The following is a 27,667-nucleotide window of genomic DNA, read 5'->3' on the forward strand; positions in this document are numbered from 1 at the left end:
CAAATTGTAAAAAGACCTCTGGTCCTTAGGCAGCATAATGGTCCGGGGCTCAAGTGGTTAAAATGTATTACTCAATACCAAGTTCACTATATGGACCTCTTATATATTTGTACATGTTGATCATATCCCCCCTTAATCTCATCTTCCCAAGAGAGAATAGATTCAGTTCCTCTAATCTGTCCTCTTAGTTGTGTTCCTCCATGCCTCTTATCAGTTTGGTTGCCCTTCTCTGTACTTTCTCCAGTCTGAAAGTTGATAGGATATAACAGTGAGCAAGTAACCATGTGAGTCTGGTGTGTCTGCCCTTAGATGGAACGCTCACTGAAGGAGAATAGGCCTGTATCTTACTGCAGACTTTGACAGGGATGCTGCCAGGCTAAGCAGAGCGCTGCAAGGAAGCGGACGGAAGAATGGAATGCAGGGCCTCTTGGTCTTCTGTGCCATAACAGGCAGAGTGATGCAGAGAAGCATCTGGGACTCCAAGCAATAGGTGACATCACACACAGCATGCGTGGGAACATAAGTCCAGAAATTAAACGAGATGATGTGGGATCCTCCGCTCAAAGAGGGGCTTAAACCAGAGTGCTTGTGTCTCATGAGCTATGAGTAAGCACTTGGTGTAAGTGTGAAACGCGTCAGCTATTTTTGTACCACCCCACAGTCGTGTTGTGTACCCCATGATCCTGTATTTTGAATAAAAAGATGAATTTATCCATTCTGGTGTGCGGCTGTCCAGGACTATTTGTTCTCTTCTGCGTGGGAACATGGCTATGCATTTTGGGGCAATCCTACTATAGTACTGGGGAAGGAAACTATGCTGCGGCCATGGAAACAAATAAACGGCTATGGAACTACAGAGAATAGCAAGCTGAGATGAAGTATATGGACCTTTAGCTTGGGTTAAGACTATTAATAAATGTAATGCAAATAAATTACATTAAAGTGGATGTAAACTCTCAAATATACCCAGTGAAGTGAACAGCTTCTGATGATACACAGAGATTAAACAAATTTTACATGTATATCTGCTGTCTTCAGCTTGCTATATTCTTCAGAAAGTGCACATCTTATTAGAGATTTTTATCTTCCTGTTCACCTGTGGGTGTGGATTCTTTCCATACACTGGGTGACAGCTTATTGGAGGAAGGGCACACGCCCCTCTCCACATAGGCAAAGGAAGGAAGCAGAGCAGAGCTGTGCTGTGAATAGACCAGCTCTCTGCTATCTATTTATAGCACCTACCCCAACACAAATTTCAGGCTGGTTATATCTTGGTTGTCGAAGAACTTGTCAGATGTTATCAGGCTGATAACAGAAGAACGGAGCAGCAGAAAGACACAGGACTCAGGGCTTTGGACAGAGATAAGTAAAAATACAGCTATATGTGCCCAGCTCAAATTTCATGAATCGGGTTTACATCCACTTTAAAGTAGTTGTAAACCCTCGTGTTTTTTCACCTTAATGCATCCTATGCATTAAGGTGAAAAAACTTCTGTCAGTCACCGACCCCCAACCCCCCCCCCCGTTTTACTTACCTGAGCCCCGTATTTCCCTCGGCGGAGACGCGCTCTTCCTCTCTGCGCGGGGACCCAGCTTTTGATTGGATAGATAGATAGCAGCGCAGCCACTGGCTCCCGCTGCTGTCAATCAAATCCAATGACGCGAGTGGCGGGGCCGAGTCCGGCATTCGTGTCTATGGACGCCGAATGCTGGACTCGGGAGCGCGCCCGCAAGGTAACCCCCCGGGAGATCGCTTCTCCTAGGGGGTTATCTGATGTGAGGAGGAGCCGCGAGAGCCACTGAGGGACCCCAGAAGTCGAGGATCGGGGGCCACTCTGTGCAAAACAAGCTGCACAGTGGAGGTAAGTATAACATGTTTGTTATTTTAAATAAAAAAAAAAAAAAAAAAAAAAACAAGCCTTTACAACCACTTTAATGCTCCATTCACACTTGTAGGACTCCAAAGTCATGCAACTTTGGAGTGCAAATTTGGATAAGTGCAACTTGGATGTAAAACATTTGGGTATGACTTTCATGCAACTTTTGATGGATAACATTAAAGTCTATGGCACTCAAGTTGCATGAAAGTCAGACCAAACTAGTGCATGAACTACTTTGAAGTCGCTGTGATTGTAAGTTGCACAAATATGGATGGTTATCTTTGGAAAACATGGGGTACAACCTCTCATGTGACTTTGATGTCCAAAGTCATATGACAAGTCACACAAGTGTGAATGGGGTCAAAAGGACATCTGTGGGCAATTCAATTATGGGGCTGCTTGTCCGGATCCTAATGAAGGAAGGGATTTACTTCCAGAAAAATGGACAAATGTGCAAAAACAGTAATACCTTGGATTGTGAGTAATGCGGTTTATGAGCGTTACACAATACGAGCTTATTTTTTACTCGATTTGCGAGTGTTGTTTCACGAGCAGGATTCAAGCCTCTAGGGTGTGCAGTACCAAATGTGGCCAGAGGTGCGGGGGCATCGGTAACGCTCAGAGACACTCCGTTTCCGAGTGTCTCCGGCGCCCCTGCATCTCTGGCCACATGATGTACTGCATACACCAGCAGTAGCACTGGAATGCATTATCTGAGTTTCCATTGATTCCTATGGGAAAACTCGTTTTGGATTACAAGCATGCTTCTGGATCGAATTATGCTCCTAATCCAAGGTATATGCAATAAATACATGAGAATACATAAACACAATTTTAAAAAAATGGTGTTAAAGTGGTTGTAAAGGTAAAAGGATTTTTTTTTTTTTTTTAAATCTTAAAGAGGTTGTAAAGTCAGAAGGGTTTTTTATATTAATGCATTCTATGCATTGAGATAAAGAGCCTTCTGTGTGCAGAAGCCCCCCTTATACTTACCTGAGCCTCCTCTCTGTCCAGCGATATCTACAAATGTCTTAGCCGTCTGGAACCCTCCCTCCTGATTGGGTCAGGCACAGCAGCGGCGCAATTGGCTCCCACTGCTGTCAATCAAAGTCTGTTAGCCACTCAGGACAGAAAGGGGGCGGGGCCAAACCACAGCTCTGTGTCTGAATGGACACAGGGAGCTGCAACTCAGCTCAGGTGCCCCCATAGCAAGCTGCTTGTTGTGGGGGCATTTAACAGGAGCGAGGGGCCAGGATCACAGAAGAGGGGCCCGAGAAGAGGAGGATCGGGGCTGCTCTGTGCAAATCCACTGCAACAGAGCAGGTAAGTATGACATGTTTTGTTTTTTTTCTATAAAAATAACAGACTTTACAATCACTTTAATGCATTCTCTGCACTCAGATAAAAAAAAAACTTTCAATGGCAGCTCTCCCCCAGCCCACCCTTAAATACTTACCTGAGCCTGATTTCAATCCAGGGTTGTGCCTGTATGCAGCACTACTGCTATTCTCTCCCCTCTCTCACATGATACTCAGCAGCAGTGGGAGCCATTGGCCAGTCAGGGTGTCCATGCTGACCCATATCCCCAACCAAAAGCGCATACAATGGGCATTTGAGCATCAGAACTGGACCACAGAGCAATGGAAGAAGATGGCCTGCCCTGATTAATCACATTTTATTTTCCATCATGTGGATGGCCAGGAGGGTGCGTGTCGCTTACCTGTAGTAGTAGCAGAGGCAGTGAGATGCTTTGGGCAATGTTCTGCTGGGAAAACTTGGCTGCTGCCATTCATGTGGATGTTACCATGTTACCTGACACAAACCACCTACCTAAACATTGTTGCTGACCAAATACACCCCTTCATGGAAATGATATTCTCTGATGGCTATGGCCTCTTTCAGCAGAATAATGCACCCTCCCTCCCTGCAAAAATGGTTCAAAAATATTTTGAGGAACACAACAACCAGTTTGAAGTGGTGACTTGGCCTCCAAATTCCCCAGATCTTAATCTAATTGAGCATCTGTGGGATGTGCTGGAAAAACAATGATCCATGGAGACCCCACCTCCCAGCTTACAGGACTTAAAGGATCTGCTACTGATGGCTTGGTGCCAGATACCACAGTGGACCTTCACAGGTCTATTGGGGTCCACGCCTCGATGGGTCAGGGCTGTTTTGGAGGTAAAAGGGGACCTATTCAGCCTGTCAGTGTGCCGCACACTGCATCAAATTGGTCTGCATGGATCTCGTCCTAGAAGGAAGCCTCTTCTAAAGATGATGCACAAGAAAGCCCGCAAACAGTTTGCTGAAGACAAGCAGACTAAGGACATGGATTACTGGAACCATGTCCTGTGGTCTGATGAGACCAAGATAAACTTATTTGGTTCAGATGGTGTCAAGCGTGTCTGGCGGCAAGTCCGATCAATGAAGGCCCCACCTTGCAACGGCCTGGTGTCAGATACCAAAGCGTACCTTCAGAGCTCTAGTGGTGTCCATGCCTCAACAGGTCAGGGCTCTTTTGGCTGCAAATAGAGGACCTACTCAATATTAGGTGGGCACTGGGTAGTCATAATGTTATGGCTCATCAGCATATATATATATATATATATATATATATATATATATATATATACACAGACACACACATACACGTGTGTGTGTGTGTGTCTATATATATATATATATATATATATATATATATACATACACACAGTTTCTTGTGAAAGTTGAGCACTTCTACTGATATGATAAATAATATCCCAGCTGGAGGACTTTCCTCCTTCCATAAAACAGAGGACATTTGGACAAAAGGATGAGATGGGGATCTGTACCAGGACAATGACACCTACAATCTGATTGGCTGCTCTGGCCAGCTCTACAGAGAATAATACATATGATAATTCACTACTGATATCTAATTATCATTGTAGCCAAGACTGGATAATATATGAATCCCATCAACACCACACATCTGCCTATCTCCTCTCTATCATCTGTGTGCCCCGCCCACACCGGAAATGCTCTTCACTTCCGCTCTGCGGTAGGGCCCAGGTAAACCATGCTGCTTCCTGGTTACCATAGTGACGCCAAGCGGCGTGATTGGACCGCTTTCTAGACGCTTAGAGCCAAAGTGTGGAAACGGAGACACCACTAATGGATGCTGGTCTGACTAGAAAAGGTAACCTTTGGAGCGGAGGGACGGCGGCCATTTTTTCGAAGTCCGGAAGTAGTATTAGGCGAAAGATTATTTTTTGAAGAAACTTGAAGAAGAAGTGTGATTGTGCAGAGTGTGTGAGGAGGAGGTAATAATGTCTTCTTATTATGAGAGAAGGGGGTCCCAGCACTCTGTGCGGACTGGATGGGGGGACCATGTCACCTCCACACATCATCATCTTCCTGCAACTCCTCTGATATGGAGAACATTGGATGGGGGGCTGTGCTGGGGGTGGTCTCTGCAGAGCTGTGAAAGGCATGGGGACATACAAAAAGTAGTGCAGGAACTACATTTGCAAATTGCGCTGCACTAAACCACACAGTACTTCAGTTTCATGTGATTTGGTTATCACAAATGTGTTGCATTCGCTAGATGTGCCATCAACAAAAATGACACCCGTGTGCATCTCACAAGGGCGGTGCATTCATGTGTGGGAAACGCGCATGGAACGCACCTTTCCCACACCGTATTATAATGTGAACCGACCCTAAATCTCTGCGGTAAACAAGTTCCTTCCAGCAGCCGAGGCGGGATCTCCTGCATGACACAAAAAAGTTCTGCCTGATGGAGAAGTTATCCAATGCAATGGTGGGTTTGTATTGTGCTCATATTCAATGACACCCAACCATTGGGGAGAATTTAATCCCACTGACACCAGTGAGTGAGTCCCATTATCCAAACAACACCAATGATTGGGTCCTATTATCCCACCGTCACCAATGATTGGGTCCTATTATCCCACCGTCACCAATGATTGGATCTTAATATCCCACCTACACTAATGATTGAGTCTTATTATCCCACCGACACCAATGATTGGGTCCTATTATCCCACCGACACCAATGATTGGGACCTATTATCCCACCGTCACCAATAATTGGGTCCTATTATCCCACCGACACCAATGATTGGTTCCTATTATCCCACCGTCACCAATGATTGGATCTTAATATCCCACCTACACTAATGATTGAGTCTTATTATCCCACCGACACCAATGATTGGGTCCTATTATCCCACCGACACCAATGATTGGGTCCTATTATCCCACCGTCACCAATGATTGGGTCCTATTATCCCACCGTCACCAATGATTGGGTCCTATTATCCCACCGACACCAATGATTGGGTCCTATTATCCCACCGACACCAATGATTGGGTCCTATTATCCCACCGACACCAATGATTAGGTCCTATTATCCCACCGAAACCAATGATTGGGTCCTATTATCTCACCGACACCAATGATTGGGTCCTATTATCCCACCGACACCAATGATTGGGTCCTATTATCCCACCGACACCAATGATTAGGTCCTATTATCTCACCGACACCAATGATTGGGTCCTATTATCCCACCGACACCAATGATTGGGTCCTATTATCCCACCAACACAAATGATTGGGTCCTATTATCCCACCAACACAAATGATTGGGTCCTATTATCCCCCCAAAACCAATTATTGGGTCTTTTTATCCTACCGACACCAATGATTGGGTGTTATTATCCTATTAACGCCAATGATTGGAGCTTATTATCCTACCAACCACATTGATGGAGTTTTATCCAATCAACAGCAATAATGGGGACTTATTATTCCACCAACACCAATGTTTAGGTCTTATAACCCACTGACTCCTTCATCAGGCATGTGTGATGGCGATATACTGTATGCTTTGACGTCTGGTAATGGATTACTTTTTGAGATTCATAATCCACCCTACATTTCATATACAGAGACCTACAGAAGACCCAAGGATCTCTATGGGGATTTCATGATGGCGAGCCAGGCAACCCTTAAATTACCGGGTAAGAGGAGACTTTAATTTTCTTGTAAGGCCAGGTTCACACATATGTGGCTGCGGTTTCTTGCTTGGGGTCCAATGCGTCGCTGTTCATGTGCGAATCGGGTCTGAATTTTTGCCTGAACTCGCACTTCAAATGGACTCAGACTGTGACCCCTATTGAATGCGGACAGCGGTCGCCCCAGACCTTTTGTTAACTGGCTCCATTGAGAGCTGGTCACACTCGCCTGTCATGCGAATTGGATGCAGGGAAACCAGCATCTAATTTGCATATATGTATTCAGTCAGTGTGTGTGTTTCCTACAGATGGATCCAGTAACAGAAATCCCTCAGAGAGATGTCCCCGTCCTCTGTATTCCCGGGACTCCACACAGGAAGATCAGAAGATCCCTCAGGAGGATCAGGTAGATTATGTTTCAACAAATATACTAAATGAGTTATACAAAGTCATAGTTCATCATTGTAGTATCTGTACTATTTTGTCTTTTAAGAATGAAGTTTTAAGAGATAAAGTAGAAGTAAAAGACGAGATGTACACGATGGGTGATGATCCATGTAAGAAGGAGGAGATCCCTCCAGAGATCAGCACAGGTGAGTAATAAACACTAAATCCAGAGAAGAGTCCCAGATTCTCCTTGTTCAGTCACTACAACAATCTCTTCTTCTCCCCCCTCCTCTGTCAGTAGACAGTAATGGGGAGACAGTATGTGTCCAGTGGGGGAGTCAGGAGACATCAGCCTCTATTAGACTCCGGCTCTCCTCCTCACATCATGTCATTGTGTGTTACCAGCCAAGAGATGTGATCAGTCTCCCCCCACACACACTCTCTGGGGTCTCTCATACATCTCAGTACAGGGGGCTTCACTCCCATCTTTATTCACAGACCCCGGAGACACCAGAAACACTCAGAGAGACATCAAGGCTGAGGAGGAGGAAGAAGGAGGTCATGTGAGGATTAAAGAAGAAGAAATTCCCACAGTATTCAGCACAAGTGAGTAATAATTACTAAATACAGTTATGTATAATATAATAGTATCTTATTTGGGCTAATGAAAGTATGTTATTACAGAGATTATCCAGAAAGGATTATTAGGTTGATGCTTTTATACAACTAACCTGCTGTATTTGTGTGAATTGACTGATCAGCTTGAATACTTATATGCATCAAAAGTCCCCCTTAGCTATAATCTTCTTCTAAAGCAGATATATTTGTGTATTGATTTTTTTTCTTTTTCCTAAAGTGGTTGTAAACCTCAGACATAAAATATGAGCAAAGCATATCCCTCTATGGTGTGTACTTGTCTCAATCCAGAGCACTAATTTACTAAAGCGGGGGCACTCAGAATCTGGTGCAGCTGTGCATGGTAGCCAATCAGCTTCTAACCTCACCATTCAATTAAGCTTTGACAAGAAAACCTGGAAGCTGATTGGTTTCTATGCAGATGAGCCTGATTTCGCACTCTCCAGCTTTCGTAAATAAACCCCAAGTGTCAATACTGTCTGCTGCGTCATTCCTCTGCTATCAGCATGAATCACTTCTGACAAGTTTTAATGAAACCAAGAGAAAAAAAGTGACAGGGGAGGGACCTTCAGCTGATTGACAGCCTCAGCTCTGTTCCTCTGTGCTGTGCTGAAGAGGCGGGTGTTCCTTCCCTCCAATCAGCTCTTTGGGCTCTCCTCACTGAACTCTGCAGAGTATAACGTCAGCTCTTCCGCCCCCTTTTTTTCTGTTCGCTCAGACAAGCTTTTTAAATTCTGGACTTTGAATGGCTGTGGAGAAGAGAAGACTGCAGATAATGAGGTACAACTTATGTAGGAGGATTTGTATAATCTCTGTGTATCACCAAGACGCCAATCACTTCTTTGGGCATATGGAAGGGTTTACAACCACTTTAAAGAGGGAGTCCCACGACAAAAAAAAAAAAATTAAAGTCAGCAGCTACAAATACTGCAGCTACTGACTTTTTAAAATAAGGACACTCACCTGTCCCCCGAATCCAGCGGTGTGGGCACCCGAGGCCGAACCGTCTCTCGGTCCTCGGCACCTGCCGCCGCCATTCTCTGTGAGGGAATCAGGAACTGAAGCGTTGTGGCTTCACTTCCTGATTCCCTACTGCGCATGTGCGAGTCGCGCCCCTCGTCCTAATTGGTCCCCTCTATCTCCTGGGACCCGTGTGTGTGTCCCAGCAGACAGCGCGGGGGGACAGGAAGAGGCATAGACTCCCGTGGGAGTCTATGCCGGAAGTGGGTGCAAATACCTGTCTTAGACAGGTATCTGCACCCCCCTCCCCCCTGAAAGGTGCCAAATGTGACACCGAGGGGGGGAGGGTTCCGAAAAGCGGAGGTTCAATTTATGTGTGAACCTCCGCTTTAAGCTAGGCATACATGTTGAGTAAAAAAAAACCTCACAGGTTCCTGCACCCACACAAGCAGGAACGGGGGGCTCCTCCCTTTCCGAATACACAGATCAGCGCTGCAGCAGCTGATCAAATGCTGGTTTTCCAGCAGGACCATTCAAAAGACCAGCTTCTGTTGAACAGAGGGGGTTACACATGGACCGAAATTCGTCTGGTTTCTGTAGAACTGACCAAATTCCAATACAGGTATTCCCAGATTTAATTATGTATGGAGTGAGGAAGAGTTAGAACCCCCTGATGGGTTTTTCCAGGACTCCCTTAGGGAGATTCTTCCATCCTTCATGTCCTGCTGACGTTTTACCAGGCAGGCAATCAATTGCAACACTGACAGAAAAATAACCCTTCCAAAGATGTACGTTTTGGCTTGACATACTGTACACTTAAATAGTTGTCACTTCTTATTTCCCACAGATGGACAAAACAGAAACTATAACATTGTTGTTATCTCAACATTTGGTAAAACAGAAGATGAGGACATCAAAATCAATTCTTCAGAAGAAAATCCCATCACCCAACATCTCCATCCAATACCTCATGGTGCAGATCTGTCATCTGGTTCCTTTACACATGGGGAGTGTTTTCCTGATCTCTGTGATCCCGTCATCTACCATACAGAGAGGGAAACATTCTCATCTTCTGAAAGCGGCAAATGTTTTAATCAGAAAGCTCATCTTCCTTCAAACGAGGGGTCTGACACAGTCAAGGAGCCCTACTCGTGTTCAGCGTGTGGGAAGTGTTTTTCTCTATTGTCCATTCTTAAGAAACATAAGAGAACACACACTGGTGAGAAGCCGTTTTCATGTCCTGAATGTGGAAAATGTTTCACCACAATGTCCGGTCTTAAAACGCATAAGAAAGCGCAGATGTGTTCTTCGCCTGACATAGGGCAATGCATTCCTGACCAAGACGGACTTACTAAACATCACCTGGGGGAAAAGCCTTTTTCATGCCGGGAGTGCGGGAAATGTTTTTCTCAGAAAAGCAATCTCATTATACACGAGAGAAGCCACACAGGAGAGAGGCCACATTTCTGCACCGACTGTGGAAAATGTTTTTCCACCACTACAAATCTTGCGTCACACCGGAAAACTCACACCGGAGAAAAGCCATATTCGTGTTCTGAGTGCGGGAAATGTTTTTCTCAGAAAAGCAATCTCATTACACATGAGAGAAGTCACACTGGAGAGAAGCCGTATTCCTGCACAGACTGTGGAAAAAGTTTTTCCACCACGGCAAATCTTACTTCGCACCGGAAAACTCACACCGGGGAAAAGCCATATTCCTGTTCGGAGTGCGGGAAATGTTTTTCCTGGAAAGCATGTCTGATCAGACATCAGCGTGTGCACACGGGATAGAAGGCATGGCTGTGGATCTCATCTTCTTTTAACCGGTGACTCTAGATCTTATCTTTGTCATGAGATGACTCCCATGTCTTGTAGTCATGTTGAAACACCAAAGGTTGAGGGTTTCACTGGCTGCACCGAGTTGATGCTGAACTAGCTCCTTTTTTATCACCATCACACCAAATGGCAGTAAAAATTATAATAATATTATCATCTGGTATTTGTGTCTACATTATTTTCTCACCACCAGTATATTGAAAAACCTACAGTGTATGTCAGGGCAAAAATCAAATAGGCACCTAATTTTACCACAAAAAAACTAGGAAAACTTATTGACTCGAGTATAAGCCTAGGGTGAGAAATGCACAGCTACTGTAAGTGTTAAAGAGGGTCAACAATGCCCATTTGCAGCCTCACTGTGCCCATTTGCACGCCTCACTGTGCCCATTTGCAGCCTCACTGTGCCCATTTGCAGCCATAGGTCCCCTGAACTTCAAACTCAGTAGTTAAGGGTTCCTAGGTGCCCCCTAGCTGCAGCCAAAATTTGGGGTCTCTGGACTCAAAGGGTCCCGAAATGACATTGCTGCAGATGGACACAGTTGACCGAATTTGGGGCCCCGTATCTCGGGGCCACTTAGTGCTAGGAACCCCAAATTTGGTGTACAAAGACAATGGAACTAGCACTACAATTAGGGCTGGGGAAAAAATCGATTTAAATCTTGAATCGAGTTGAGAGGTCAAATCGATTCAAAATTTAAGCAAATCGATGTTTTTAGATTTTTTTTTTTTTTTTTTTTTCACCGCGCCGGTCCCGAGGCGCTGCGGGCATGAGTTTTTAGGCGAGGCCGCGGCTTCGCCTAAAAACTCATGCCCGCAGCGCCTCCGGACCGGCGCGGATACCGCGCCGGGCCTGAAGAGCTGTGGGCAAGGAGTTTTTAGGTGAGGCCGCGGCTTCGGCCTAGTCCGCGAGGCCGGACTAGGCCGAAGCCGCTGCCTCGCCTAAAAGCTCATGCCCGCAGCGCCTCGGGACCGGCGCGGTTTCCCAAAAAAAAAAAAAACAATTCGAATCGTGAATCCAGTTTTTTTTTTTTTTTAAGAGAATCGAAGATTTTTTTTTTTTTTTTTTAAGAAAATCTCCAAGCCCTAACTACAATATATCCAAAGCTGGGGTTCCTAGCACCAAGTGGCCCCGAGATACAGGGCCCCTAAAACCGGTTCAGAAAATGTCAAGCACTTTTCTGCAGCAGAGAATGACATTTTCCGAACTGAATTAGGGCCCCGTATCTCGGGGCCACTCGGTGCTAGGAACCCCAAATTTGGTGTACAAAGCCAATGGAACTAGCACTACAATTTATGCAAAGCTGGGGTTCCTAGCACCAAGTGGCCCCGAGATACGGGGCCCCAAATTCGGTTCAGAAAATGTCAAGCACTTCTGCAGCAGAGAACATTTTCCGAACTGACTTTGGGGCCCCGTATCTCGGGCTCACTTGGTGCTAGGAACCCCAGCTTTGGATATGTTGTGTTACTAGTTCCACTGGGTTTGCACACCAATGACATTTTTTTGCTGCAGAAAAGTACTTGACTTGAGTATAAGCCGAGGGGGGCACTTTCAGCACAAAAAAAATGTGCTGAAAAACTCGGCTTATACTCAGGTATATACGGTAAATATATTAGGTATATCCTTTCCAATGCATGCACACTTTCCCATGTCTAACTCCTTTTGAAAATGCTGCACAAAAAGTACAGAAATATACTCTGCTGACCTGCCAGAAATCCAGCGTGCTCCTAACTTCTTGTGTGAACACAGTGTCTCTGAGCCACTGATGTTCCACCCAGCACTGACAGCCCTACTGCCTAACACTCACTATCCATTCTACATGCACACATTGATTTCTTCCCAGCAAAACAAGACTACTACCTTCATTGTCACTGAGTGTAGATAAAGGGCTCCTGGAAGATTCCAAGTAGTTCTGGGGGCAGAACTACAGGAACAATGTAATGGGGAAAAAAAAAATGTGCAATATTCCCTGGGGGGAAAAGAGGGGGTTTTGAGCAAGGCAAGCCATAGATGATGCGGTTCTCTTTCCTGCAACCCAAAATTGCTCCGTTAACACAGTCGTTGTTGGGGGAATCCCTCCCGTAGTGCTATTGTGTTCTGCTGGCAGGGAGCCTTCCTTTTCTGGCAGAACACAATAATTACTGCTGGTGGCTATAACCACCGACAGTGATTGCATGCAAAAAAACCTGACAGGCTGGTTGTACTAAAGTCAATCGATGGGTCGACTTTAGTACAGCCAGCCTGCCCATACATCAGCATTTTTCAAGGCAACCTTTACAACTGTACACAATCCTGGGGCACGCCAGTCTGAGGGCTCGTTCACACCAGGAGGTGCATCCATTTACACACGTCACATTTTTTAATGGGTGCAAATGTACATGCATTTGCTAGATGTGTGGGGGTGTCAGTAAGAAATAATAGCACCCACATGCGACTGCAAAAGGCAGCACATTTTTGTGTGGTACAGGAAAATGTGAACCCCCCCCCCTCCTAGCACAACCCCCGCCCCCCAAATTCCTCCTCCTAGCACATCCCCCTCCCTCAAATTGCCCCTCCTAGCATAAAGCCCCTCAAATTGCCCCTCCTAGCACAAACCTCATCTAATCCTCCCTTCTAGCATAAATCCTCCCTCCTAGCACAGCCCCCCCCCCCCCCAAAAAAAAAAAAATCCTCCTACAACAACCTCCCCCCCCAAAAAGAAAAAAAATCCTCCAACTGCAACCCCCCATCGCAACATGAACCCTCTTGTTCCCACATCCCTACCCCTAGCATAAACCCCACTGCAATCCCCCCCAATCCACTTTCTTAGCACAATCCTCCCAAACCCCCCCACCTAGCACAAATGTGGGCTGTGCTTAACTCCCATGCAGTGTGTGGGCTGTGTGTGTTAACGCCCTGTGCAGTGCGACTACGAGGAGAGAGAGAGCACAGCCCACGCGGCTCTCTTCTCCTCCCTGCAGCTATGTGTACTACTGCCGGTGTAACGTCGATTAGTGCCTCCCGTCAAAAAATGCCTCCTACGTTACGTCACTCCAGCTGATTTCCCAATCAGCTGGTGTGACATATGGACTGGCCATACGCAGTTCATCGGATTCAGTTTTCGACGGGAGACAAGCCATGGGGAGCGCGCAAAGGGAGAGAATCTTAAGATTCTGCCTCGCTCTCTGTGGCGTGACGTATGGACTGGACATGCGCAGTGCGTAGGATGTATTTTTCGACGAAAGACAACCCATGGGAGTTGCCTCTGTGCATATCAACACTGATCTAAGGCAGAACTCCGCAGAGAACACTGATCTAAGGGAGAACTCCGCAGAGAACACTGATCTAAGGGAGAACTCCGCAGAGAACACTGATCTAAGGGAGAACTCTGCAGAGAACATTGATCTAAGGGAGAACTCCTCCCTTAGATCAGTGTTCCCTGCGGAGTTCTCCCTTAGATCAGTGTTCCTTGCAGAGTTCTCCCTTAGATCAGTGTTCCTTGCAGAGTTCTCCCTTAGATCAATGTTCCTTGCAGAGTTCTCCCTTAGATCAGTGTTCCTTGCGGAGTTCTCCCTTAGATCAGTGTTCCTTGCGGAGTTCTCCCTTAGATCAGTGTTCCTTGCGGAGTTCTCCCTTAGATCAGTGTTCCTTGCGGAGTTCTCCCTTAGATTAGTGTTCCTTGCGGAGTTCTTCCTTAGATCAGTGTTCCTTGCGAATTCCGCAAGGAACACTGATCTAAGGGAGAACTCCACAGAGAACACTGATGTAAGGGGGAAACCCGCAGAGAACACTGATCTAAGGGAGAACTCCGCAAGGAACACTGATCTAAGGGAGAACTCTGCAAGGAACACTGATCTAAGGGAGAATCCCGCAGAGAACACTGATCTAAGGGAGAATCCCGCAGAGAACACTGATCTAAGGGAGAATCCCGCAGAGAACACTGATCTAAGGGAGAACCCCGCAGAGAACACTGATCTAAGGGAGAATCCCGCAGAGAACACTGATCTAAGGGAGAACCTCGCAGAGAACACTGATCTAAGGGAGAACCTCGCAGAGAACACTGATCTAAGGGAGAACCCCGCAGAGAACACTGATCTAAGGGAGAACCACGCAGAGAACACTGATCTAAGGGAGAACTCCGCAAGGAACACTGATCTAAGGGAGAACCCCGCAGAGAACACTGATCTAAGGGAGAACTCTGCAAGGAACACTGATCTAAGGGAGAACTCTGCAAGGAACACTGATCTAAGGGAGAACTCCGCAGGGAACACTGATCTAAGGGAGAACCCCGCAGAGAACACTGATCTAAGGGAGAACTCTGCAAGGAACACTGATCTAAGGGAGAACTCCGCAAGGAACACTGATCTAAGGGAGAACTCCGCAGAGAACACTGATCTAAGGGAGAACTCCACAGAGAACACTGATCTAAAGGATAACCCCGCAGAGAACACTGATCTAAGGGAGAACTCCGCAAGGAACACTGATCTAAGGGAGAACCCCGCAGAGAACACTGATCTAAGGGAGAACCCCGCAGAGAACACTGATCTAAGGGAGAACTCTGCAAGGAACACTGATCTAAGGGAGAACTCTGCAAGGAACACTGATCTAAGGGAGAACCCCGCAGAGAACACTGATCTAAGGGAGAACCCCGCAGAGAACACTGATCTAAGGGAGAACTCTGCAAGGAACACTGATCTAAGGGAGAACTCTGCAAGGAACACTGATCTAAGGGAGAACTCTGCAAGGAACACTGATCTAAGGGAGAACTCCGCAGGGAACACTGATCTAAGGGAGAACCCCGCAGAGAACACTGATCTAAGGGAGAACTCTGCAAGGAACACTGATCTAAGGGAGAACTCCGCAAGGAACACTGATCTAAGGGAGAACTCCGCAGAGAACACTGATCTAAGGGAGAACTCCACAGAGAACACTGATCTAAAGGATAACCCCGCAGAGAACACTGATCTAAGGGAGAACTCCGCAAGGAACACTGATCTAAGGGAGAACCCCGCAGAGAACACTGATCTAAGGGAGAACCCCGCAGAGAACACTGATCTAAGGGAGAACTCTGCAAGGAACACTGATCTAAGGGAGAACTCTGCAAGGAACACTGATCTAAGGGAGAACTCCGCAGGGAACACTGATCTAAGGGAGAACCCCGCAGAGAACACTGATCTAAGGGAGAACTCTGCAAGGAACACTGATCTAAGGGAGAACTCCGCAAGGAACACTGATCTAAGGGAGAACTCCGCAGAGAACACTGATCTAAGGGAGAACTCCACAGAGAACACTGATCTAAGGGAGAACTCCGCAGAGAACACTGATCTAAGGGAGAACTCTGCAAGGAACACTGATCTAAGGGAGAACTCTGCAAGGAACACTGATCTAAGGGAGAACTCCGCAAGGAACACGGATCTAAGGGAGAACTCCGCAAGGAACACTGATCTAAGGGAGAACTCCGCAGAGAACACTGATCTAAGGGAGAACTCCGCAGAGAACACTGATCTAAGGGAAAACTCCGCAGAGAACACTGATCTAAGGGAGAACTCCGCAGAGAACACTGATCTAAGGGAGAACTCTGCAGAGAACACTGATCTAAGGGAGAACTCCGCAAGGAACACTGATCTAAGGGAGAACTCCGCATCCTCGTCCAGAAGCAACCACCGTCCACGTCCTTGTCCAGAAAACCACCGTCCACGTCCAGAAGCAAGCTCTGTGCATAGGAATCCAATGAGATAGGCATAGGAATCCAAAAATTCATGCCAAAAGATCACGCCCCACAATCCACCCACCCAATGGAAATCCAAGATTGCGATCATGCCACAATCCGCCCTCTATGACGTTGCGCGGAGAGCGAGGCAGAATCTAGCAATTAGATTCTCTCCCTCTGCGCGCTCGCTGTCGGGAAAATGCATCCGACGAACTGCGCATGTGCAGTCTCACGTCACGCCAGCTGATCGGGAAATCAGCTGGAGTGACGTAACGTAGGAGGCTTTTTTCGACGGGAGGCACTAATTGACATTACACTGGCAAAGCAGAAAGCTGTAGCGCTGCCCGACATAACCAATGACATCATCGTTTGGTAGGACATGGGTGGGCGGCATGCACAGCTTTCTGCTTTGCTGGCAATAGTACACATAGCTGCAGGGAGGAGGAGTGAGTCGTTCTCTCTCTTCTCTCTCTCTCTCTTCTCTCTCTCTCTCTTCTCTCTCTCTCTCTCTCTCTCTCTCTCTCTTGTACTGCATAGGGAGTTAACACAGAGTAGCGCTCTGACCAGGATGTGTCAGTGGCTAATCCTGAGAACTCGGCATCCCAGGGTGCCACGGGACCCCAGTTGAAAAACCCTGCCATAAATGGATTGAATCTCAATCAGTCCCTGCTGCACGGGCCGAGATTCCATCCATCTATGGAATAAAGTCACAGCCCCACTATAAGTCGCTGATCACCACCATTACCAGTATAACTTTCACACAAACCAATTAGTACACCTTTTAAGATTTTTTTTTTTTAACAAAGACACGTAGCAGAATACACTTTGACGTGAATTTATGAAGAAATTGTTTTGCAACAGAAAGTAATACATTTTTAAAATAGAATTTTTGGTATTTTTTCGTTCATATCGCAAAAAATAAAAGAACCCAGTGGTGATCAAATGCTACCAAAAGAAAACTCTATTTGTGTGAAAAAATATAGGTGTCATTTCCGTACAGTGTTGCATGACTGCGCAATTGCCAGTTAAAGTAGCGCAGTGCTGAATAACAAAAAATGTCCTGGTCATGACCTCCCGGAGGTCAAGTGGTTAAAGCAGATTTAGGTGTGTTTTGCTGTAATTTGTTTCTAATCAGATCCTGGATGCACAGATTTATTTTATCTCTAAACGCATCTAAATGCAGGTAAACACACAGCATAAGTGGCTCTGTTTAAAAAAAATGCCTTTATGTGTTTTAGAAATGTCTTTTAAATGCATGTTTGCCCACACCAGTGTGAATGAGACCTTGGGCTCTATGCACGCTGGGTGTTTAGGTGCAGGTGAAGAGCACAGGTGCACCATCCACTCTCTATGAGGGGCTGCTGGATGGTAGTAATGTTTAGGGCAGTATGCCCAGAACATAAGCAGTCTGCATCTTAGACATTCATTTTTGGGCATATATTGCCCCAAATGATAGTACTACTAGGGGCAGAAAAAATGGAAACCAGTTTGTTGTGTATGGGGCTGTGTAGCAGCAGACCGGTCAGGGTGCCCATGCTGACCCGCGTCCATAGCCAAAAGCATCTACAATAGGCACCTGATCATCAGAACTGGACCCACAGAGCAATAGAAGAAGGTGGTCTGGTCTGATAAATCACGTTTTCTTTTACATCATCTGGATGGCTGGGTGGGTGTGCGTCACTTACCTGAGGAAGAGCTGGCACCAGGATGCAGTGTGGGAAGAAGGCTTCCCAAAGTGTGATTCTTTGGGCAATGTTCTGCTGGGAAACATTGGGTTCTGCCATTCATGTGGATGTTACCTGACACAAACCACCTACCTAAACATTGTTGGTGACCAAGTACACATCTTCATGGAAACGGTATTCCCTGATGGCAGCAGCCTCTTTCAGCAGGATAATGCACCCTGCCACACTGCAAAAATGGTTCAAGATTGGTTTGAGGAAGACAACTGGTGTAAGGTGTTGATTAGGCCTCCAAATTCTCCAGATCTCAATCCAATTGAGCAGCTGTAGGGTGTGCTGGAAAAAACAATCTGATCCATGGAGACCCCACCTCCCAACTTACAGGACTTAAAGGATCTGCTACTGACGGCTTGGTGCCAGATACCACAGCGGACCTTTACAGGTCTAGTGGGGTCCACGCCTCGATGGGTCAGGGCTGTTTTGGAGGTAAAAGGGGACCTACTCAATTGGGAGGGTGGGTCATAAAGTTATGGATAATGTGTGTGTGTGTGTGTATATATATATATATATAGTATCTCACAAAAGTGAGTACACCCCTCACATTTTTGTGAATATTTTATATAGCTTTTCATGTGACAACACTGAAGAAATGACACTTTGCTACAAAGTAGTGAGTGTGCAGCTTGTATAACAGTGTAAATTTGCTGTCCCCTCAAAATAACTTAACACACAGCCATTAATGTCTAAACCGCTGGCAACAAAAATGAGTACACCCCGTAGTGAAAATGTCCGAATTGGGCCTAAAGTGTCAATATTTTGTGTGGCCACCATTATTTTCCAGCACTGCCTTAACCCTCTGGGGCATGGAGTTCACCAGAGCTTCACAGGTTGCCACTGGTGTCCTCTTCCACTCCTCCATGATGACATCACGGAGCTGATGGATGTTAGAGACCTTGCGCTCCTCCATCTTCCATTTGAGGATGCCCCACAGATGCTCAATAGGGTTTAGGTCTGGAGACATGCTTGGCCAGTCCATCACCTTTACCCTCAGCTTCTTTAGCAAGGCAGTGGTTGTCTTGGAGGTGTTTGGGGTCGGTTATCATGTTGGAATCCTGCCCTGCAACCCAGTCTCCGAAGGGAGGGGATCATGCTCTGCTTCAGTATGTCACAGTACATGTTGGCATTCATGGTTCCCTCAATGAACTGTAGCTCCCCAGTGCCGGCAGCACTCATGCAGCCCCAGACTATGACACTCCCACCACCATGCTTAACTGTAGGCAAGACACACTTGTCTTTGTACCCCTCACCTGGTTGCCGCCACACACGCTTGACACCATCTGAGCCAAATAAGTTTATCTTGGTCTCATCAGACCACAGGACATGGTTCCTGTAATCCGTGTCCTTAGTCTGCTTGTCTTCAGCAAACTGTTTGCGGGCTTTCTTGTGCATCATTTTTAGAAGAGGCTTCCCTCTGGGATGACAGCCATGCAGACCAATTTAATGCAGTGTGCGATCCCAAAGACAACCTCTGGATATGATGCTGAACACATGCACTCAACTTCTTTGGTCGACCATGGCGAGGCCGGTTCTGAGTGGAACCTGTCCTGTTAAACGGCTGTATGGTCTTGGCCACCGTGCTGCAGCTCAGTTTCAGGGTCTTGGCAATCCTCTTATATCCTAGGCCATGTTTATGTAGAGCAACAATTCTTTTTTTCAGATCCTCAGAAAGGTCTTTGCCATGAGGTGCCATGTTGAACTTCCAGTGACCAGTATGAGAGAGAGAGAGAGAGAGAGAGAGAGAGCGATAACACCAAATTTAACACACCTGCTCCCCATTCACACCTGAGAACTTGTAACACTAACAAGTCACATGACACTAGGGAGGAAAAATGGCTAATTGGGCCCAATTTGGACATTTTCACTTAGGGAGGAGCGCAAGGTCTCTAACATTCACCAGCTCTGTGATGTCATCATGGAGGAGTGGAAGAGGACTCCAGTGACAACCTGTGAAGCTCTAGTGAACACAGACAGAACTATATGGCGTTAAACTGGCAGTAACACACACAGAATTATATGGCGTTAAACTGGCAGTAACGCATACAAAACTATATGGCAGTTTAAACTGGCAGTAACGCACACAAAAGTAAATGGCCTTTAACTGGCAGTAATGCACAAAACTATATGGCGTTAAACTGGCAGTAACGCACACAGAACTATATGATGTTAAACTGGCAGTAACGCACACAAAACTATATGGCGTTAAACTGGCAGTAACCTACACAAAACTATATGGCGTTAAACTGGCAGTAACGCACACAAAACTATATGACGTTAAACTGGCAGTAACGCACACAGAACTATATGGCGTTAAACTGGCAGTAAGGCACACAAAACTATATGACGTTAAACTGGCAGTAACGCACACAAAACTACATGGCGTTAAACTGGCAGTAAGGCACACAGTACTATATGGCGTTAAACTGGCAGTAACGCACACAGAACTATATGTAGTTAAACTGGCAGTAACGCACACAAAACTATATGGCGTTAAACTGGCAGTAACGCACACAAAACTACATGGCGTTAAACTGGCAGTAATGCACACAAAACTATATGGCGTTAAACTGGCAGTAACGCACACAGAAGTAAATGGTGTTAAACTGGCAGTAACACAATCAAATATACAGTGTTCAACCCTCACTACACTGATGCTATCTGAACTGTTTTTACTCTAGCTTTACACTACACTGAAACTATCTGAGCTGTCCCTACTCTAGCTGCACACTATGCAAAGCTGAATGATGGTCCTCCTCACTACACTCACACTATCCCTAGACTGACTCTAAACTAGTATTCTACACTGACAATTAAAGCAAAATAGCACAGTATAGCACACTAACTAATAGCACTTAACAGAGCCCTGTTCTATCTCTCTCCAAAATCACACTGAAAATGGCTGCCATTGAAAGAATATTTTTATACTGTGGGGCGGGAATGAGCCATGATTGGATAAAGTCATGACGACAGTGTCCAATCATGACTCTGATAGTGCTTTGTGTCCTGATTGGCTGAAGCTTTCACTGCTTCGGCCAATCAGGGCTTGCAATGCACTGTTCAACGTCACAATGCATTGTGGTCAAACGACGCCTTTGTTCGGATGTTCGCCGAACAGCGAAAGTTAGTCCCAAACGTATGCTTTGGCCGAACCGTTCACCCATCCCCAATCCTGGGGGCATCTGACTGCTAGGCTGTCTGAGGGCCTATCCAGAAGTAAGGAGAGCAGCACAGGGTTGGGATTGCGGCTTGCAGTCCAACCAGAAGTGATGGTTCTGCTGGTCGGAGAACCTGTCTGTGGTCTGAGGTAGAAGGGAAGCTGTTGCCACAAAGGGACCAACCACCTTTACCAGGAACCACAGTGAGTAACTGAAGCAAGTACTGGAGTAGCATTTTCACCGAACGGGCACAGTGGAGAAATGGGAAACTTCAGGCGGTGATCAAGTCAGGGACCCAACCCGCAGAGGAGACGCTTGCAGAGCAGCCTTGTGAGTCAAGCCAGGGACCTCGCCGTTAGCAGGGGTGAATCTTGAGAAGTATCTGGAGTGCCAAGCTAGGGACCCAGCAGGAAAGCGTGGGTGATGCTTGAGGGGATACCACCGCAAACCTTGGAGGAGCTCAAGGGATTCAGAGTCAGTGAATCAGAGGATCTAGTGAAAGATCGAGAGCTCAGTGTTGAAGAACTACAAGAGGCAGTTGTAGTGGAGATGAAAGGACTGTTACGAGTTAGGAACTGTTAAAGACTGTTACCATAGGAGACAGCATTCTTGCAAAATCTCTTTTACATCCAAGAAGTGTCTGGCACCCAATGACTTTCACCACCTTGGCACCCACTATGCCTCACAACCCACTACATATTGAAGGATATGTCAGCTATCTTTGGTCTTGGAGGTCCTCATTAGACTGCACAAGGCCGGAGACCTGGCTACACCCCCATGTTCAGTCCGCAGCAGAACTCCTGAAGAGGGGAAATGCAGCAAACCCCATTGAAGACAAAGGGAGCCGAGCAGCAAAAATGCAGGCTTATATGCAATAAATTAGCCGTAAAAGGGATATGGGGGTCTGGGTACTGCCCTGGGAGACATTTTTCAGGAGCAGTAATTTTAATGATGCGTAAAGTGCAACAATGAAAAATAAAACTTCCTTTTAAATATCGTCCCTGGGGTTCCCCTTAATGTGCCAGTAAAGTGGCGCATTTGTAGCATATACAGAACATGCTACAGCAAAATATGAAATATCTAAAGAAAAAAAATCCCATTTAAAATGACTCGCGATTACAATAAAAAAATAATCATGTGACATCAGAAGGGGGTGGTGCCTTCGCGTGACGTAACCAGGTGGCCCCGCCCCTTGCCTATATAGGAGCTGTCAAAACGAAGAGAGAGCATACAGCGTTTTCCATTTTTTCTATTTTTTGGGTCCGGCGGGTGTCATGATTGATGGTGGATTTACACAGCGGGACACAATTTTTTTTATTTAATAAAGGATTTGTCAAAAACTGTTTCTTGTGGTTATTACTTTTTGACACTTTTTTGGTGAATGGGTCCGATGTATCCGATACCCATTCACATAGGGGGGGGTCAGGATCTGGGGGCCCCCTTTTTAGAGGGGGCTTCCAGATTCTGATAAACCCCCACTCGCAGACCCCGACAACTGCAGCCCAGAGTTGTTGGGAAGAGACCCTTGTCCCCATGGGGACAAGGTGCTTTGGGGTGGGGGGGTGCAGAGCCCCCCTGCCCCCAAAGCACCCCCCCATGTTTAGGGCATGTGGTCTGGTTTAGGAGGGGGCACTCGCTCGCCCCCCCTATCCTGACCTGCGGGGCTGCATGCTTGGCTAAGGGTCTGCTATGGACCTTGGGGGGGACCCCACGCCGTTTTAAAAAAATATTTTGGTGTGGGGTTCCCCTTAAAATCCACACCAGGCCTGAAGGGTGCCCATGTCGTTTTATTCTTTATTTTTTTTACCGGCATTTTTTTTTAATTCATCTATCAGCGGGGAAACCAATTGACAGATGATGACTCATCGGTTGCTAAGGGCGTGGCGGCCTGTTCCTTAACAACCGACTTACACTATGCCCCCGATTGGGCGAAGCTTTGCCCAATCAGGGCACAGAATGCACTGTGCAGTGCTCAGTGCATTACAGGGTGTTCCTCGGTGGGAAACACACTAAAATTCGGGATGTTTGGCGAACGGCCGAACAGGCAAATGTTCGGCCTGAACTCATGCTAGGGCCGAACCGTTCGCCCATCCCTGGTGGAGGCCATTGGAGTACAGTGACCGCATTGTCATGTTCAAGAATCCAGTGGTGAGATGATTGGATCTTTGTGACATGGTGCATTATCCTGCTGGAAGGAGCCATCAGAAGATGAGTACACTGTAGTCATAAAGGGATGGACATGGTCAGCAACAATACTCAGGTAGGCCGTGGTGTTTAAATGATCCTCAATTGGTACTAAGGGGCCCAAAGTGTGCCAAGAAAATATCCCCCACACCATTACACCACCACCAGCCTGAACCATTGATATAAGGCAGGATGGATCCATGATTTCATGTTGTTTACACCAAATTCTGACCCTACCATCTAAATGTTGCAGCTGAAATCGAGACCCATCAGACCAGGCAACATTTTTCCAATCTTCTATTGTACAATTTTGGTGAGCCTGTGTGAATTGTAGCCTCAGTTTCCTATACTTAGCTGACGGGAGTGTCACCCGGTGTGGTCTTCTGCTGCTGTAGCCCATCTACATCAAGGTTCAATGCATTGTGCGTTTAGAGATGGTATTCTGCATACCTTGGTTGTAACGAGTGCTTATTTGAGTTACTGTTGCCTTTCTATCATCTCAAACCCATTCTCCTCTGACATCAACAAGGCATTTTCCGCCACACAAGTGCCGCTCACTGGATATTTTCCCTTTTTTGGACCATTCTCTGTAAACCCAAGAGATGGTTGTGTGTAAAAATCCCAGTAGATCAGCAGTTTTTCTGAAATACTCAGACCACCTCGTCTGGCACAAACAACCATGCCACGTTAGAAGTCACTTAAATCAACTTTCAGATGCTCGGTTTGAACTTCAGCAAGTCATCTTCACCACGCCTCGATGCCTAAATGCATTGAGCTGCTGCCATGTGATTGGCTAATTAGTAATTTGTGTTATCAAGCAACTGAACAGGTCTACCTAATAAAGTGGCTGGTTACTGTATACATAGCTTCCAACTGTCCCTGATTTCGAGGGATTGTCCTTGATTTGGAGCAATGTCCCTCTGTCCCTCTTTCCTCCTCATTTGGGTCTGATCTATATAATTGTATATAAAATGCACTTTTTTATTCTTTTTTCCCAGCGCTAAACCTTTCATCTGATTTCTAAATTGCTGCATTTGTAAATTCCACAAGCCAATATAAATGAATAGTAGTGGTAAAAAAAAAGCACTTGTGGGTTTAACCAATCCTGTTTTTTTGTACAATTCTCCTTTAAGGGGGCGTGGCATGGGGTGTGTCCTATGCCTGCATACTTTTGCTGATTATATATATTTTTTTTTTATTTTTTTTTTGCCGATAGGTGTCCCTCATTCTTACTTCCCTCATTCATACTTTTGCTGATAGGTGTCCCATATATATATATATATATATATATATATATATATATATATATATATATATATATATATATATATATATATATATATATATATATATATATATGTGGGACACCTATCAGCAAAAGTATGAATGAGGGAAGTAAGAATACCCCTGTTTAAAAAAGTGTAACATGCAAAACTCCGGTAGGTGTAATAAGATGTATCTTTATTTTGGAGGAGTGCGGGGTGTAGCAAGATGGCGGTGACGAAACGTCACTTCTGTTGCACATTCTGACGGGTCGCCAAATCTGATGAAACACCACCACTAGAGGGTGTTGATCAGTTAGATAGTAAGAGCAAGTGTCCTCAGAGCAGGAGGGACGGCGGCCATTTTGTTGAAGCCCGGAAGTAGTATTAGGAGAGGGATTATTGTTCCAAGAGACTTGATGAAAGCAGTGTGAGCTTGGAGAGTGTGTGCCCAGCGAGGAGGAGGTAATAATATCTTCTTATGAATGAAGGGGGCCCAGTGTGGACTGGATGGGGCACCATGTCACCTCATCTTTCTGCAAGTCCTCTGATGTGTAGAACATTAAATGGGGGCGGGGCTGTGCAGCACAGGTCTCTGGGAAGCCATAGCCTGTGCAGTTTGCTGGCAGGCCTTCTTGATATTTTGGAGTGGTCTTCTGGGAGCTTAAGGGCCGGTGTCTTGCCGAATAAGTTCCTTCGGCGGATAGGTTCCCCCCCTGTATTGCGCAGGCGCGGCGCCTGCGCAGTACGTACTACTGTCGGCCGCCGGAGATAGCCGAAGCTCAAACGCTTCAATCAGCTGTACACGGCGCCTGCGCTCTGGGTCCAGGTTCCTCTCCCACTATCCAAGTGGACCTAGAGGGGGAATCTAAAAATGCCGAGCGCAGCGAGGCCGTGCCCGAAGTGTGGCGAGGGGCCCTCTTACAGGCGCCGTGTACAGCTGATTTTCAGCTGTTCCGCTTCGGCTATTTCCGCCGCCTTCTACTGCGCATGCGCAGTAGAGGGGGGAACTAATCCGCCGAGCGGAACTTTCTCGGCAGAACACCGGGTCACACCAGAATGTGTGCTTTCTTGCGGTTTCCTGCATGTTGCGGTTTTGACAGCCCATTCATTTCAATGGGTTGCCATATACACAAAAATGAGTACAGGCGCTACTTTTGCAAATCGCTCTGTGCCAAACTGCATCTGCACTAATATGCAATTTGGTGGCTGCAAACACACTGCATTTGATAGATGCGTTGGGAATGCCGTTACCAATGATAACTGCTCCCATCTCACAAGGGCAGTGCATTGATGTGTGGGAAATGTGCCTTTCCTGCTCCATATTATGGTATGACCCAGCCCTCAATCTCCCAAACTGTAGGAGCCCAGTGCCTTCCAGCTCCTGGCACATCAGATATGGATGGGGATGTGTTGGGCTGAGGGATCTCCTGACACTCAAAGAGCAGAGTAGGGGTGTGATATCAGGTCAGTTATCCAATGCAATGGTGGGCTTTTATTGTGCTCACATTCAATGACACCCAAGGATTGGGACACATTTAATCCCACTGACACCAATGATGGAGTATTATTATCCCTCCAATGATGGGGTCTGACTATGCCACTGATGCCAATGGCCGTGTTTTATCATCCCACCACCACCAATAATGGGGTGCTATTGTCACAATGGCGCCAGTGATAGGGTGCTATTGTCCCCCTGGCATCACTGGTGGGGTCCATTCGTCCTGTCACCAATGACGGGGCCCTATTGTCCCACCGGCATCAATGACAGGAGGTGCTATTGACCCGTTGGTGCCAATGAGGGGAGGTGCTATTGACCCGTTGGTGCCAATGAGGGGAGGTTCTATTGTCCCGTTGGCGCCAATGAGGGGAGGTGCTATTGTCCCATTGGCGCCAATGAGGGGAGGTGCTATTGTCCCATTGGCGCCAATGAGGGGAGGTGCTATTGTCCCATTGGCACCAATGAGGGGAGGTGCTATTGTCCCATTGGCACCAATGAGGGGAGGTGCTATTGTCCCATTGGCGCCAATGAGGGGGGTGCAATTGTCCCGTTGGCGCCAATGAGGGGGGTGCTATTGTCCTGTTGGCGCCAATGAGGGGGGTGCTATTGTCCCGTTGGTGCCAATGAGGGGGGGGTGTTATTGTCCCGATGGCGCCAATGAGGGGAAGTGCTATTGTCCCGTTGGCGCCAATACGGGGAGGTGCTATTGTCCAGTTGGCACCAGTGAGGGGGTGCTATTGTCCCGTTGGCGCCAATGATGAGGGGGCGCTATTGTCACGTGGTGCCAATTAAGAGGGGGGGGTGCTTTTGTCCTCCCACCGGCGACAATGACGGGGTGCTATTGTCCCACCGGCAGGGAAAAGAGAGAGCGGTAAGCTGCTCCAGGTGAGTGGAATATCCAAGAGGACTGGGTGCTATCCCCCGGCTCTCATCCGTAGTAGTAGTAGTAGTAGAGACAAAAATAATTTGGCTGCACACCACCGCCGGTCCAACAGTGTTTATTAGAACTGTACTAGTGATTGCCACCAGGACCTTGAATATAGGTTGATGCGTTTCACACTGACAATTTGCTTCCGCAAAACATAAGGTAAACAAAATCAACACTCCTTTAATAGGACCACCCCCACCTGTCACAGGTGCTGAGTGATGTAATTAGTATCCTGACCGCTTTATAAGGATATAAAAACACTACAGTATCTCACAAAAGTGAGTACACCCCTCCCATTTATGTAAATTATTTTATTATATCTTTTCATGTGACAACACTGAAGAAATGACACTTTGCTACAATGTAAAGTAGTGAGTGTACAGCTTGTATAACAGTGTAAATTTGCTGTCCCCTCAAAATAACTCAACACACAGCCATTAATGTGTAAACCTCTGGCAACAAAAGTTAATACATCCCTAAGTGAAAA

At 46.5% G+C, this 27,667-nt stretch overlaps 1 protein-coding gene across 1 annotated transcript in view; it reads left to right on the forward strand.

The window, feature by feature from the left end:
* The first annotated feature begins 4,882 nt into the window (after positions 1 to 4,882).
* Positions 4,883 to 27,667, forward strand: part of LOC141106744 (uncharacterized) — a 54,655-nt gene continuing 31,870 nt past the window's right edge. Inside the window, 3 exon segments of the mRNA XM_073597672.1 lie at positions 4,883 to 5,058; positions 6,837 to 6,908; positions 7,211 to 7,308. Coding sequence (XP_073453773.1) covers positions 5,034 to 5,058; positions 6,837 to 6,908; positions 7,211 to 7,308 — 195 coding nt within the window. The 5' untranslated portion in view covers positions 4,883 to 5,033.

Source organism: Aquarana catesbeiana, linkage group LG08 (genome assembly GCF_042186555.1).
Source record: "Aquarana catesbeiana isolate 2022-GZ linkage group LG08, ASM4218655v1, whole genome shotgun sequence".
NCBI classification, from domain to species: domain Eukaryota; kingdom Metazoa; phylum Chordata; class Amphibia; order Anura; family Ranidae; genus Aquarana; species Aquarana catesbeiana.